This window comes from Aedes aegypti, chromosome 3 (assembly GCF_002204515.2).
Source record: "Aedes aegypti strain LVP_AGWG chromosome 3, AaegL5.0 Primary Assembly, whole genome shotgun sequence".
NCBI lineage: Eukaryota > Metazoa > Arthropoda > Insecta > Diptera > Culicidae > Aedes > Aedes aegypti.
Window position 1 is genome coordinate 366,111,866 of NC_035109.1, and position 16,356 is coordinate 366,128,221.

The 16,356-nt window shown below is 43.8% G+C and overlaps 2 protein-coding genes across 6 annotated transcripts in view; one reads left to right on the top strand and one right to left on the bottom strand.

Annotated features, from left to right (window-relative positions):
• Window positions 1-16,356, bottom strand: part of LOC5564594 (SH3 and multiple ankyrin repeat domains protein 1) — a 477,542-nt gene that overhangs the window by 212,225 nt on the left and 248,961 nt on the right. The window lies entirely within an intron of this gene.
• LOC110677753 lies at window positions 12,265-16,172 on the top strand. 3 transcript variants are annotated; one of them, XR_002501168.1, is made up of 11 exons: window positions 12,265-12,353; window positions 12,421-12,921; window positions 12,984-13,262; window positions 13,325-13,651; window positions 13,714-14,041; window positions 14,104-14,431; window positions 14,494-14,821; window positions 14,884-15,211; window positions 15,274-15,601; window positions 15,660-15,918; window positions 15,988-16,172. XR_002501168.1 is itself a non-coding variant. In XM_021849070.1 (4 exons), the coding sequence occupies exons 1-3, from the start codon at window positions 14,694-14,696 to the stop codon at window positions 15,469-15,471; spliced, it is 654 nt and encodes a 217-aa protein (XP_021704762.1). In that variant the 5' UTR covers window positions 14,617-14,693; the 3' UTR covers window positions 15,472-15,601; window positions 15,660-16,172. The 3 variants fall into 3 exon arrangements, 1 of the variants encoding a protein (XP_021704762.1); XR_002501167.1 differs by having other exon boundaries at window positions 15,660-16,172; XM_021849070.1 differs by lacking the exons at window positions 12,265-12,353; window positions 12,421-12,921; window positions 12,984-13,262; ... (1 more) ...; window positions 13,714-14,041; window positions 14,104-14,431 and having other exon boundaries at window positions 14,617-14,821; window positions 15,660-16,172.

Sequence of the window (16,356 nt, forward strand, 5' to 3'; positions counted from 1 at the left end):
TGGAGTTATTCTTTACGGGAATGTCTAGAGTAGACGAACTTCTGACGGTATTCCCTGAAACGAATCGTCTAAAATGATTCACAGTACAAATCTAAATTGAAACGCTGAAGGAACTCCCAGGGAAGTGTCGAGAGAATTTTTTGGAGAGGTTTTTTTTTTGGATTCAGTGTAGAAATTACTCAGAGAATTCCTTACAAAATACCCGAGGGAAATTTAGAAAGAATTTCTAGATAAGTTCGCGAGGAAAGAATTCTCGGAGAAATATTCAAAGAGTTTCTGAATGAGTTCTGAAAGAAATTTATAGAGAAATTACCGGAGTAGTTCCTTGAAGCATTCCATAGTAGTCTCTGCAAGAATTTCCGAAGTGTTTTCTAAGGGAATTCATGGAGTAATTCCCTGAACAATTTTCTCAAATAATTCCCTGAATGTTTACTGAAAGAGTATTAATCACTGAGGAATTTACAGACGATTCCCTGTAGAAAGCCCGGAGTTATTCCTGGAGGAATTCCTAGAGAAATTCTCGGATGAATTCCTGGAAAAATTTACGGAGTGGTTCCTGGAGAAATTCCTGGAAGAGTTCCGTATGAAAAGAGGTAATTTTGGAGCAGTTATCGAAAGAATTCCCGGAAATTTTCTATGATTAATTTTCAGATGATTTTATGGAGGAATCATTGGTGTAATTCCTCGAAAAACTGTCGGAGCGATTTTCAAATGGATTACTTTAAGATTTTTCGGAAGAATCCCTTGAGGAACTTCAATCACTGGGATAAATCTTGTAGAAATTCCCCCGGAGGAATTAATGGAGACAATCCCTGCCGAGCAGCCCACAATAAGTTTCATCATCATATTTCTTCTATCTGGGTCGCCACAGTATGAAACTTTCTCATCCGCCATCATCACTTCCGGAATGTCCATTATAAAACAAATGCCAAACGGGTAGTTCTTTGTTTTTTCGTTAAGTCTCAAGCCATGGCCAACGCCAGCTCCAGAAGAATTTACAGTGGTAATCTCCAGAGCTCCAGATTAATCTTCCAACTGTATCAAATGTTCCGGTTCCGGGCGTTTCGAGTAAAAAAAAATAATCAGAACAAAAATGAAAATATTCATGCAAAATGGCATTTCTGTCAAATTCCAGCAGGGCTGCTGCAAAATTTGCTTTGAAACAGGCTCTGTACTGTTTTGATTTTGTTTGCGATTTTGACGTTTACTGGCCTTGTTATTTACTAATTCTGTGGAGGAGTGAAACAGAGATAAAGATTTTTGTGCGGAGCCCTATTCGAGCAGTTTGTATCATAACATTACCATTTTAGAGATATTATGGATCCGACAGAAAAAAGGACAAACATTTTTTGACGTTAACTACGTCTTACGGCAATATACTGGGTGTCAATTGAAAATCTAAAATTTTGCGACCGTCACGAAATTATGTAAGATTTTGAACGCTAATAACTCAGTCATTTATCGATAGATTTTCAATATTTTCCCACCAATCGATCGGAAATGTATACAACAATTTCCTCGAATGGAGAAAACTATTGATTATTGACAATAAACTATTGAAAATTGGGAAAATCTCGACCCCTTTCTTACGCAACCAATCACGTGCAAGCAGTTTTCCACGCTTCTTTTGCGTTCCGCTTCGCACTATAAAACCAGACCGATTCCTGCTTCTTCGCTCATTCTTCTTTTTGCCGTCAGACTGTGAACATGGTCGGCGAGCAAGTCTCGAGTGCCTTTCGCATTCTCAGCTCAGTTTTCAATGGAACGCGAATGGAACAACAACACGCCGCCACGACTGAAACCGCTTGTTGAAGCGCACATCGTCATCGCCACCGCAAACCTCATCGGGAGGATTTCTACCAGTGCGCCGTCAAAATGTGTCCGTGTTACGCAAATTCAACATTTCAATCGGCCCGTTCCAGAGCCAACAAATGTGTTTTAACGAGTTGATTGTGTAATATTCCTTAATTTGTTCGAGATGGCTGAAGAAAATCGACCAAAGCCGCTTGTTGAAGCGCACATCGTCATCAGCACCGAAAATCTCACCAGGCGAGGAGGATTGCAACCAGTGCGCCGTCAAAATGTGTCCGTGTTACGCAAATTCAACAATTCAATCGGCACTTTTCAGAGCCAACAAATGTGTTTTAAAGAGTTGATTGTGTAATATTCTTTAATTTGTTCGAGATGGCTGAAGAAAATCGACCAAAGCCGCCAAAATGTGTCCGTGTTACGCAAATTCAACAATTCAATCGGCCCTTTCCGGAGCCAACAAATGTGTTTTAAAGAGTTAATTGTGTAATTTTCCCTGATGTGTTTACCACATACTTGCTATAATTTCTAAATTCATCTCATAGCAGCATACAATAATTGATTTATTACGAATAATTGACAATACGGCAATTTGAGGATGTTTCCGAGGACGCTTCTGCAGTGCCGTCGGGATGCAATAACAGCATAATGCTAATCATGTAATTCCCTTACCCAGACATCAGTTTCATATAGCCTATTTCCCAGATAAGAAAACGAAGAATTTGAAAGGAGGAGCATCACCTGCTATTCTAAGGGTATAAAGCATCCCTTCTTCGTTGAATTCGGTTTCATTCTGTTTTCGCTTTCGAGCTGGTAAGAGCTCCTGTAAACCTGCTCAGCTCCTCGCTACCAGAGGCAAGCTGTGTGTACGAGATGGCTGAAGAAAATCGACCGAAGCCGCTTGTTGAAGCGCACATCGTCATCCGCGCCGCAAATCTCATCGGGCGAGGAGGATTGCAACCAGTGCGCCGTCAAAATGTGTCCGTGTAACGTAAATTCAACAATTCAATCGGCACTTTTCAGAGCCAACAAATGTGTTTTAAAGAGTTGATTGTGTAATATTCCTTAATTTGTTCGAGATGGCTGAAGAAAATCGACCAAAGCCGCCAAAATGTGTCCGTGTTACGCAAATTCAACAATTCAATCGGCCCTTTCCGGAGCCAACAAATGTGTTTTAAAGAGTTAATTGTGTAATATTCCTTAATTTGTTCGAGATGGCTGAAGAAAATCGACCAAAGCCGCTTGTTGAAGCGCACATCGTCATCAGCACCGAAAATCTCACCGGGCGAGGAGGATTGCAACCTTTGCGCCGTCAAAATGTGTCCGTGTTACGCAAATTCAACAATTCAATCGGCACTTTTCAGAGCCAACAAATGTGTTTTAAAGAGTTGATTGTGTAATATTCCTTAATTTGTTCGAGATGGCTGAAGAAAATCAACCAAAGCCGCCAAAATGTGTCCGTGTTACGCAAATTCAACAATTCAATCGGCCCTTTCCGGAGCCAACAAATGTGTTTTAAAGAGTTAATTGTGTAATATTCCCTAATGTGTTTATCACATGCTTGCTATAATTTCTTAATTCATCTCATAGCAGCATACAATAATTGATTTATTACAAATAATTGACAATACGGCAATTTGAGGACGTTTCCGAGGACGCTTCTGCAGTGCCGTCGGGATGCAATAACAGCATAATGCTAATCTTGTAATTCCCTTACCCAGACATCAGTTTCATATAGCCTATTTCCCAGATAAGAAAACGAAGAATTTGAAAGGAGGAGCATCACCTGCTATTCTAAGGGTATAAAGCATCCCTTCTTCGTTGAATTCGGTTTCATTCTGTTTTCGCTTTCGAGCTGGTAAGAGCTCCTCCAAACCTGCTCAGCTCCTCGCTACCAGAGGCAAGCTGTTTGTTCGAGATGGCTGAAGAAAATCGACCAAAGCCGCTTGTTGAAGCGCACATCGTCATCCGCACCGCAAATCTCATCGGGCGAGGAGGATTGCAACCAGTGTGCCGTCAAAATGTCTCCGTGTTACGTAAATTCAACAATTCAATCGGCACTTTTCAGAGCCAACAATTGTGTTGTAAAGAGTTGATTGTGTAATATTCCTTAATGTGTTTACCACATACTTGCTATAATTTCTTAATTCATCTCATAGCAGCATACAATAATTGATTTATTACGAATAATTGACAATACGGCAATTTGAGGATGTTTCCGAGGACGCTGCTGCTGTGCCGTTGAGATGCAATATATTTTCTATTGTTAAGAAATGATTCAAATATAACGTAACGCAAAATTTGCCAGCTTTGGTTCCCCTTCTTTCCCCATGTATTGGAAGATTTTAAATTTTTATATTAACACTACGAAAGACCCTCTCCCTCCCCTTTTGCGTTACGTAATATTTGAACGCATGTTTTCCAATTTCCGTTGTGATGCACCATCATTGCCAAAGCCAAGATAAAAATTTGCCTAATATCACAAGATGCAAATTCTTCTTCTTCACAGCAGCAAAAATAATCTTGTTTCATAATGTCTATGATAAATTCTAGAAGGGGAGGAGCCTAAGTCTATATTCTGGGGGTATAAAAGATGCAGACATCATCTGTCTGCCATCATTTTCATTTGAAGCGCTCGAGATGACGAAACCAGGAGGTGTCACCACGAAGAAACGCGTGACCTTCGATCGTAGAAATCTTTCTACGATCAAGAAGAAGGCACGCCAACGCAGGAGGAGGAAATTCTTGCAAACTAAGTTTGTAAGTATCGACAGGAGGGTTTTCCGACGGGGTAGTAACATCCTCGTTACTATCACGTACGGAAAAGTCTAGCAACGTGACAATAAAAACGGCCCTTTTCAGGGCCAACATTACTATTAAAGAGTTGTTTCGAACAGTTTTCCTTAATTCTAATAATAAGCAATTTGGTAAACCACTTATAGGGTAGGTGTACCAGTTATGGACATAGTGGTTCCCTATTTCGCCATAAGTGATTACTTGAATTCGTTTATTCTAATTTTGAAAAGTTTAGTGTGTTATAGCAGATAGATTCAAGATATACCTTGATGATAAAACATTCAAAGAAATTGAAAATGAGAAATATTTCGAAATTTCACATATGGTCAAACATATGGAACGACTATGGCCATAACTGGTACACTTTAATATTTATCTCACTGATAGAATTAATAGCAAAACCCGATCAGTTGGATAAATAGATTATTAATAGATTCGATCCAATGCCCTTGCGTACAACGCATGCCAAATAAGGGCTGAGTCACAAATTTCGTAAGGCTGAGGGGGGTCGGTGGGTGGCTGTCCTTAAGGCTTTACGGAGAATTCCCTATCACAGACATCACATTCATGTTTCAAAGTGTTGATAAAGATAATATTCCTCTTTAATTTCCAATTTGAAGTTTTTCTGTTTTGGAGTTTCCCGGAGATTTTTACTAAAACAAGTTTTGAAATAGTGAAGCTGAGAAATGTCGCAGTATTTGGCCACCCTGTATGTAAAGAATTACCGGAAGCGTCCCGGTAATGAGCAGCCAGGAACTCAACCGAAGCAGCCAAGGACCGACGCAGAGCGGGCTCGGAGCTATCGGGAGAGAATGAAGGCGGCCAAAGGTAAAGCGTCTACAACCAGTGGTTGGGACGCTGGCGAAGGGCCTTCAACGCGAGGTACGTGATTTTGTTTATCTTTTAAATTTGGGGAAGTTAATTCTTGCAATAGTTTCCAAACGCTAAATGCATTGCGAAATTATATCAAGAGCGTTAAGCGGTAATTTTACCTTCTTCCACCAAACAATTTGAGTTTTGTGGAATTATTGAATACCCCGATTATCAGCTAATGATGTACAAAACATCTATTGAGTGGAACCTTAATTTGAAATTATGATAATTCATAAACTCTAACCCAAATTAACTGAAATAACACAAAATCAGTGCAACTCAGTCCAAGGGACCATCGAGGTAGCCATAAAAGCCAACTTTTACTATGGTTCTCTCGATATCGTGATACGGAACATCTAGTAGGGGAGAATTGACTGTATAGTCCCTGTTCAGTCAGAAACAACATATGACATACTATTACAAAAGTATAGACTATGTTTAAAATTTGGGATTGTTAATTTTACACAATTCCACACGTAACATTGATAGTATAGTATTGCAGTTTTACTTTAATTTTGGCTCCCAACATACAAATTAAATTTTGTGAAACTGATGAATTCCCAGATTATCAGCTACCTTGTGAAATTCTATTAGAGTTACTGTGCGCTTTCTATGGCACAATTTCTATCTACAGTTTAACATTTTCTCTACAGATATGTCAGTCACTATCAATAATATAAAAACGCAATTATTTTTCCGAAGTCTTGCTGATTGTGTTAACTGAAAATACGACCTTGGCATATATGTATATATATAAATATTATTGTAATATTTTCTTTAAACGAGTACGAGTTTGATAAAATGTAGTTCATGCTTCTTGATTTTATTATATTATGTTATATAATTTTGCGTTGGAACCGATATATCCGTAGTGATAATTCTGCCGATTGAGGATCTTTTCGAAATGGAAATTTCCTCTAATTCCCAGGGCAGAGTAGGGGAACTTACGTATTCTCGGCGGTCTAAGCCGATGTCGCGCTTCTTTTGTAATTTTCTCGGACATCAACAGCCAAATTATGTGTTTACATTCATGCGTTGCTCAATACTCTATCGATTCACACCGACAGACTTGTTAAAATATTTCTGGAAACGTTTTTACAACCCTGCGAACATCTCTTGTCAGTGTGACTATTGTCGGCAGCCTCAATCTCTTCGGTAACTTTCCCATAAGCGCTACAGGCGAATCTGTTCGGCAGCTCAAAATCAGTTGCATTTTGAGGCGTGTTCATTTCAATTGATGACATCTCTGGCAAAATTGTTTGTTCCGTCTCGCAAATCTCGTCAGCGGGAAGCTGACAGGGTAAAGAATCATCTGAATATTTTCATTGGTGTGTGTTGATAGATTAATACTGTGTATTAGGCGTTTGAAATTTAATTGCCGATAATAGTCGAATGGTGCCCAAGCCGTAAGTCTCCCTTTTTGCGTATCTACCACACAATATAAACATGTAAAAATGGTCAATTGTCAGAGAAAGTTGGTTGGTTTAATTATTAGGGGGTGCTATACTGTCAATGATTCTGTGTTGTAGTATTTCCTCCAGCGCGTTCAGTTCCTGATGCAGGTCATGGAGGTGATGGGGATATTGCGATGGCATCTAATGCCGATAGCCCAGTTTTGGGTGGCATTGGAATGTTGTCGAATGCGAGCGGCGACGATGTCAATACCCCAGCATCAGTACCCGAAATACCGTTATCCAACGATTCTATCCAAGGTATGTGATACATATACCACTGAAGCACTAAATTTGTGACATATACCTAATTATTTTAGAATCATTCGAACCGAACCTGGAAGGAGCTTCAAGGGAGTTTCGGAAAAGATTCTTGGAGAATCGTTTTGGACATCCGTGTGGTGTATGTGACAGGTTGTGGTTTAAGAACGATCTGAAGCCAGTTACCACCGCTGAAGCCAGTGTGTTGGTCACCTTCACTGAAGGATTGCAGGCATGTTTAACATGTCACACAAGCCTGAAACAGGGAAAGGTGCCAACGCTGGCAGTCTCTAACGGATTTCGTTATCCTAATTATCCAACTAACCCATCTCTTCCACCACTGGATCCGATTGCCGAGCGATTGATTTCTCCGCGACTGCCTTTTATGCAGATTCGCCGCTTGCGTTTTGCGGCAGGTAAATATAGTATCTTATTCTATTTAGAGTTGTTGTCAAACCTTAAGTGTGTTTCAGGAAATTATGGCATCATCGGACAGGTGATCAATGTTCCAGTGGATGTGGATAAGATGGTGAAGGAACTACCGCGACAGTTGGATGACGACAGGGCCTTTAACGTTTCAATCAAGAAACACCTGATCCACAAATCCAGTTATCTGTCTGGATTCGTTAAGAAGGACACCATTAAGGCCTGGCTGCAGTACCTGGGGACGACTCCGCTGTATAACCGATACGGAATTACATACAGCGAGGACAACCTGCAAGCCATTGGTAACGAAATTCGCGATGATGACGCCATCGAAACCATGGACGGCGAAAACGACCTTGAAATGCTGATTGGGCAACAGCAGACGCTTCTGTGGAACGAGGATAAATGTCTGGAAATAGCCCCGGCGCAGAACAGGGTGCCATTATCGATCATTTATGATGAGCACGCTGAGGAGCTGTCGTTTCCAGATATTTATTTGGGCCACCCAAGAGTGTTCAACCCTGAAGTACGTGTAACACCGTTCATGATGGCCACCAGCGAACTGCGGCGCAGTGATCGACGAGCTGCTAAGCCGAAACATGTCCTGTACGTGGCCATGAAAATACTCCGGCTGCGTGTTTCAGAGGGACTTCAGTGTACGTTCAAGTGTATGGCAACGGCCAACATTACACGCGCCATGTTGAACGACAGAGAGTTTCTGGAACAGTGCATCGAAAGGAATTTATCTTTCCTCAAGTCGATTCCTAATTCGGTGCAATACTGGCAGCAGCGCAAACGAGACCTGTTTGCAATGATTCGCCAGCTTGGTAAACCGACGATGTTTCTCACTTTAAGCGCCAGTGAAACCAAATGGCCCCTTCTTCTGCAAACACTGCAGAAGTTGTCAGGTGGAAACGTCCAAGGTGAACCGGCTGATGTCATGCAGCAGCTTTCGGCACTACAGCGAGCGACTTTGGTGAACGAGGATCCGGTGACATGCTGCATTTACTTCAACAAGCTTGTTGACGTAATTATGCAATTACTGCAGTCATCTCGGTATAGCCCTTTCGGAAAGTACCGTGTAGTGGAGTATTTTAAACGTATCGAGTTCCAACATCGTGGCAGTCCCCATGCTCATATTCTCCTTTGGCTGGATTGCGATCCAGGTGAGGCGGTTTCCGAGAACATGCCTGCCACGATTCGCTTGATTGATAGCCTCTGTTCCGTAGCCGCAGAGGACTTACCAGATTGCTATGCAAACCAGGTGCACAAGCACACGTTCACGTGTTACAAACGTGGTGACAAAAGCTGCCGATTCAACATCCCTTATTGGCCCATGGATCAAACCAGGATTTTGTTGCCACTCTCCGGTGATGACGGACGTCGTGGACAGCTGAGAAAGCGAGCAATCGAGATTCATGCTGTTCTGGAGACGAAGGCCTTCGATACACTAGAGCAGTACCTCGAGGAATGTAGTTGCACATACGATTACTACCTGGACATTATTCGTGCGTCAATAACCCGTCCTACCGTTCTGGCGAAACGGTCAATGATGGAGTTGTGGACCAATCCATTCAACCCGTGGATCGCCAACATCCTCCGGTCGAATATGGATCTCCAGTTCATCCTCGAGGAATTCTCTTGCGCTGCGTACGTCGTCGAGTACGTAAACAAAACCAACCGTGGCATAAGCAGTCTGCACCGTGATCTTGTGAAGCTTGCAGAGGAGTTTCCCGATCAAGACCACAAGTCTCTGCTGAAGAAAGTCAGCATCAAGATGCTGAATTCGGTAGAGATGTCTGCACAAGAGGCTGCCTGGTATCTTCTTCGCCAGCCAATGTCAGAAGCCAGCAGAAAAGTGGAATTCATCCCTACTATGTGGCCACACGAACGAACCAAGACACGGAAGCGTACTAAACAGATGGATGAAGAAGGCATCACCGACGATTCGATTGACATATGGACATCGAATGTCATTCAAAAATATGAAGTACGCGAGGAACTGGATGATGTATGCCTGGCTGATTTTGCCGCTTACTACACGAAAGTGCAGAAAACGGCAAATACATATCATCGTCGAACTACTGCAAGAATCCTGCGTTGGCGTGCGTACCCGATGACCGAGCTTCAAGACTACAAACGCGAGATGGTTCTATTGTTTCTTCCGTTTCGCAGCGAGATGCTAGATGTGCTCGATTGCAACAAATTCCTGCAGTTGTATGATCAGCACGAAGGCGATTTGCTGCAGAAGCGGAAAGAATACGACTGTGAGTTCAACCTAGAGCATACGGTCGAGGAATATCTACGATTGCATGGTGCAAATGCTGACCAAGAACAAGATGCTGCTACAGAGAAAAATGCCGAATGTGTCCGATCCATCACCATGGAGCCCAACGACGATGACATCCAGAATTTGCCGACTCATGCATTAGCTGCTGTTGTCAAACAGCGGACCAATGTCATGAGCAAGCAAGCTTACTGCGAAATGGTCCGCGCCACGAACCCTGAACAGCGAGCTTTGATTCTGCACGTCATACACACGATCCACAGTATCGATGGCAATCGCAAACCGTTGCAGATCTTCTTCACTGGCCCGGCTGGTAGTGGCAAAACCTTCACTTTGCGTGTTCTGATGGAGACATACAACCGGTTCAGTCAATCGCATAATGCACAAAATAATGCATATGTTGCTTGTGCTTCGACTGGGAAGGCAGCAGTAGCGATTGGTGGAACAACGGTCCATTCTGCTTTCCGCTTGACCATGTCGCGCAGAAACAACGCCAAGCTGAGTTTTGAGACCCTTCAGCTGTATCGCAATGCATTTGCTCACGTCCGGGCAATAATCGTCGATGAGGTCAGCATGATCGGTGCCAATGTGCTGGATTCCATTCATGCACGGCTGCAAGACATTCGAGGTGAATTTGACGATGCGTTCGGTGGCATTGACATCATCCTTGTTGGAGACTTCCGTCAGCTTCCGCCAGTAAATGCTAGGTTTGCTTGGAAACCGCCAGCAAATTCCATGCATGGTGCAGTTCTCTGGCAATCGCTCCAGTTTTACCCCCTTGTCAGAGTCATGAGGCAAAGTGACGAGCAGTTTTCCACTGTTTTGACAAGGATTGGAAATGGTACTCGGTTGTCAGGTAATATCAAAATATTTCATTCACACAAATGTTGTAACATTCATTATTTGAATTTCAGATGAGGAAACGCAGCTGATAGAAAGTCGCTTTCGAACGGCAGAATGGTGTAAAGAAAATGTGCCCAACGCCATACGTCTCTTCCACCGCAACGTCGACGTAGACCAGTACAATAACGAGGTACTTAGGGGAACCGATGGACTGGATTGTTTAGCTGAGGATGCATTTAGTGGCTACCGGAGTGACGAGCAGCTTGCAAGTGCAAGGAACAAGCTCCACAAAATGAGCGTTGTGGAAGCTGGTGGCTTGCCATATCTGCTGCGTCTCACTGTTGGAATGCCGTATATGATCACCACAAACGTCGAAGTAGATGACGGCATTGTCAATGGCGCCATTGGAGAGCTCATGTACGTGGAGAGTAATGAAGACGATCCGCAGCATCAAACAACCCGGTTGTGGTTAAAGTTTGAGAACGAGGCAATCGGAGCGATGTTGCGGATCAAATCTAGGCCTCTAGTGTACTCCAGACCAGGTGTATTGCAGCCAAATTGGACACCGATCGCAAGGCGCTCAGCAAACATTGCTCTCGGAAACATGAAGTGTAAGAGGGTCCAATTTCCAGTGGTTAGTGCATGTGCTCTTACTGTGCACAAATCGCAGGGAGGGACCTTTCCACAAATCGTGTTCCAGTACGAGAAAGGCCAAGAACAGCAGCTGGTTTATGTTGGACTCTCCAGAGTGTCTTCCTTGGATGGTTTGTACTTGACTAATCCCAAGAACGAATTCAAGTTCCACCATGCCAAGGGAAGCGATTCGCCGAAGATGAAGGAACTTCGAACGGAAATGGAGCGCTTGTCCAATCATCGCCTCACAACTCTCAGTGACGAAGTGCTGGAATTCGTTGCAAACCGAGGCTCTGGAGTTGTGTTGGTGTCTGCGAACGTTCAAAGTTTGATCGCCCATTCTCGAGATGTAGCCACAGATCATGTCCTGATGACCGGCGATTACCTTGCCCTGAGTGAGACATGGATGGATGACGAAACTTCGGCGGAAATAGAGGGGTTTACTTGCATCTCTCAATCAAAACGGACCAGCACGAGAGCCGCAGGCGTAGCAATCTACAAACGGAATGAATCGTCTTCAATTGAAGTTCCTCATGCTATTCACAAACTATGTGCGAGCCATGACGAACAACTTGGTTTGGCAGACGAGTATGGAGACGTTTGTGCCGTGGAGATTCAGGTTATGGGTACCCAAACGCTCTTGATTTCGTTGTATATTTCACCGAGCACCACCACGAAACAGAAGAAATTCTTCATCGTGCGGAATCTCTTCACGTACACGACATCGTGCATGCCCATCGTCGTCACCGGTGATTTCAACATAGATGTGTCGAAGGAAGAAAATACTGAATTCATCGCCTTCATGAAACAGTATCTTCACCTAGAGTTAGCTACGGACCCCTCAGAAGCCACAACTCTCGGAGGAACTTGCCTGGACTTGACATTCACACGCAACATTAGTGCGGAAAGTAAACGCTACTGTGCGTACTTCTCGTACCACCGGCCTGTACTGTCAGTACTTGCGTTGCCTAGTGGTAAGTTTTGCAATAGTATTAAATGACCGACAATATAGTCTCTAACAAAGAAATTGACTTATTTCAGAACCTCAAGAGTCCACACAACACGAGTAATTCAACGATCATGAGATCTGGACATCGCTGCTGATAGAGGATACCGGCATTTCTCGTCCTTGGCCTGACAATCCAGCGGTAGTCAGTGTTGTTCTCTCATCATTTTTCCTGCAGTCGGGGCAACTCTACCGATTTGAGTTTGGGTCTCGGCCTTGCTCCGGTAGAGCTCTGCTTTGTTCTTGCCAACAACCAACAATGCTTTCGTTCAAACTGCTTCCATCCAAGTGTTGGGATAGTTTTCCTGGGAGATATCTGCATTGCTCCGATATCAACGCTGGCAGCCCGGCGCGTAGATCGTAGCTTCATCATTCTTCCTGCAGTCGGGGCATCTCTGCCGTTTGAGTATGGGTCTCGGCCTTACTCCGGTAGAGCTCTGCCTTGTTCTTGCCAACAACCAACAATGCTTCCATCCAAGTGCTGGGATAGTTTGCCACCCGATATCTCGGACTGCGATTCTTGGCTCATCTGTGAGGTAATTATAATTTGACGAAATCATGGAATAATGCCTGACTTCAATTCGTTTTACACTTCTAGCGCCCACATCCACAAAGGATTCCACACATCGTTGGAACTTTTCTTCCTCTGTGAGAATTCTGCTTTGCTCCGATATCAACGCTGGCAGCCCGGCGCGTAGATCGTAGCTTCATCATTTTTCCTGCAGTCGGGGCATCTCTGCCGTTTGAGTATGGGTCTCGGCTTTACTCCGGTAGAGCTCTGCCTTGTTCTTGCCAACAACCAACAATGCTTCCATCCAAGTGCTGGGATAGTTTGCCACCCGATATCTCGGACTGTGATTCTTGGCTCATCTGTGAGGTAATTATAATTTGACCAAACCATATAAAAATGTCTGACTTCATTTCGTTTTACACTTCTAGCGCCTACATCCACAAAGGATTCCAACACCGTTGAAACTGTTTCTTCCTCTGGGAGAATTCTGCTTTGCTCCGATATCAACGCTGGTAGCCCGGCACGTAGATCGGACTCAATCGTTAGTCAGCGATTGTTGGATACGTTCTCTCATCATCGAAAGCTCCATCATTTTTCCTGCAGTCGGGGCATCTCTGCCGTTTGAGTATGGGTCTCGGCCTTACTCCGGTAGAGCTCTGCCTTGTTCTTGCCAACAACCAACAATGCTTCCATCCAAGTGCTGGGATAGTTTGCCACCCGATATCTCGGACTGCGATTCTTGGCTCATCTGTGAGGTAATTATAATTTGACGAAATCATGGAATAATGCCTGACTTCATTTCGTTTTACACTTCTAGCGCCTACATCCACAAAGGATTCCACACACCGTTGAAACTGTTTCTTCCTCTGGGAGAATTCTGCTTTGCTCCGATATCAACGCTGGCAGCCCGGCACGTAGATCGGACTCAATCGTTAGTCAGCGATTGTTGGATACGTTCTCTCATCATCGAAAGCTCCATCATTTTTCCTGCAGTCGGGGCATCTCTGCCGTTTGAGTATGGGTCTCGGCCTTACTCCGGTAGAGCTCTGCCTTGTTCTTGCCAACAACCAACAATGCTTCCGTCCAAGTGCTGGGATAGTTTGCCACCCGATATCTCGGACTGTGATTCTTGGCTCATCTGTGAGGTAATTATAATTTGACCAAACCATGGAAAAATGCCTGACTTCATTTCGTTTTACACTTCCAGCGCCTACATCCACAAAGGATTCCACACACCGTTGAAACTGTTTCTTCCTCTGGGAGAATTCTGCTTTGCTCCGATATCAACGCTGGCAGCCCGGCACGTAGATCGGACTCAATCGTTAGTCAGCGATTGTTGGATACGTTCTCTCATCATCGAAAGCTCCATCATTTTTCCTGCAGTCGGGGCATCTCTGCCGTTTGAGTATGGGTCTCGGCCTTACTCCGGTAGAGCTCTGCCTTGTTCTTGCCAACAACCAACAATGCTTCCATCCAAGTGCTGGGATAGTTTGCCACCCGATATCTCGGACTGCGATTCTTGGCTCATCTGTGAGGTAATTATAATTTGACGAAATCATGGAATAATGCCTGACTTCATTTCGTTTTACACTTCTAGCGCCTACATCCACAAAGGATTCCACACACCGTTGAAACTGTTTCTTCCTCTGGGAGAATTCTGCTTTGCTCCGATATCAACGCTGGCAGCCCGGCACGTAGATCGGACTCAATCGTTAGTCAGCGATTGTTGGATACGTTCTCTCATCATCGAAAGCTCCATCATTTTTCCTGCAGTCGGGGCATCTCTGCCGTTTGAGTATGGGTCTCGGCCTTACTCCGGTAGAGCTCTGCCTTGTTCTTGCCAACAACCAACAATGCTTCCATCCAAGTGCTGGGATAGTTTGCCACCCGATATCTCGGACTGTGATTCTTGGCTCATCTGTGAGGTAATTATAATTTGACGAAATCATGGAAAAATGCCTGACTTCATTTCGTTTTACACTTCCAGCGCCTACATCCACAAAGGATTCCACACACCGTTGAAACTGTTTCTTCCTCTGGGAGAATTCTGCTTTGCTCCGATATCAACGCTGGCAGCCCGGCACGTAGATCGGACTCAATCGTTAGTCAGCGATTGTTGGATACGTTCTCTCATCATCGAAAGCTCCATCATTTTTCCTGCAGTCGGGGCATCTCTGCCGTTTGAGTATGGGTCTCGGCCTTACTCCGGTAGAGCTCTGCCTTGTTCTTGCCAACAACCAACAATGCTTCCATCCAAGTGCTGGGATAGTTTGCCACCCGATATCTCGGACTGCGATTCTTGGCTCATCTGTGAGGTAATTATAATTTGACGAAATCATGGAATAATGCCTGACTTCATTTCGTTTTACACTTCCAGCGCCTACATCCACAAAGGATTCCACACACCGTTGAAACTGTTTCTTCCTCTGGGAGAATTCTGCTTTGCTCCGATATCAACGCTGGCAGCCCGGCACGTAGATCGGACTCAATCGTTAGTCAGCGATTGTTGGATACGTTCTCTCATCATCGAAAGCTCCATCATTTTTCCTGCAGTCGGGGCATCTCTGCCGTTTGAGTATGGGTCTCGACTTTACTCCGGTAGAGCTCTGCCTTGTTCTTGCCAACAACCAACAATGCTTCCATCCAAGTGCTGGGATAGTTTGCCGAACGTTTTCTCGGACTGTGATTCATGGCTCATCTGTGAGGTAATTATAATCCGACCAAACCATAGAAAAATGCCTGACTTTCGTTTTACACTTCTAGCGCCTACATTGACAAGGGATTGCACACACCGTTGAAACTGTTTCTTCCTCTGGGAGAATTCTGCTTCGCAGCGGTTTAAAAATGGAACAACATCAACAACTTACTTTACACGACGAATTCTTATAATTAAGTCCGATTTCAACGCAACCATTTTAGCGCACGCACAATATGGTGCCAATCTCAATCATTATCCTCCGCCTGCTTCTGTTAAAACCTTGCAGTCATGATCACCATCATCACCACAAAAATTTAGTTTGAGGTTTGGTAGATATGATTCGATCGAAATATTGAAAAATATCTTACACTTCGTTTTGTTCTTCTCTTTCAGATACAACATTCGGGCATTGTTCAATCTATGGTATCCATCAAACAAATCTCTAAGATGCTGGACATTACTTCGTCTGAATATAAACAGCTTCGTTTGAAAATGATACCTAATTGTAATCAGCGATCTTCATCAAGCCATCAACACCACAACAAGAAAATCGGCCCTTTTCAGGGCCACCAAGTGTTTACTAAAGAGTTGTTTTGAGTAATATTTCTTATTAAATATATCACAATTACCACTTTTAACGATTTTTGGTAAAATCAAAAATCGGTCCCAGTACCCAAGCTAAAGTATGAGCAGAAACGTTGACATGCGTATGTTTTGTACGCTCATGCTTTCCAGATGTTGTGTGCACTCACTACACAATTC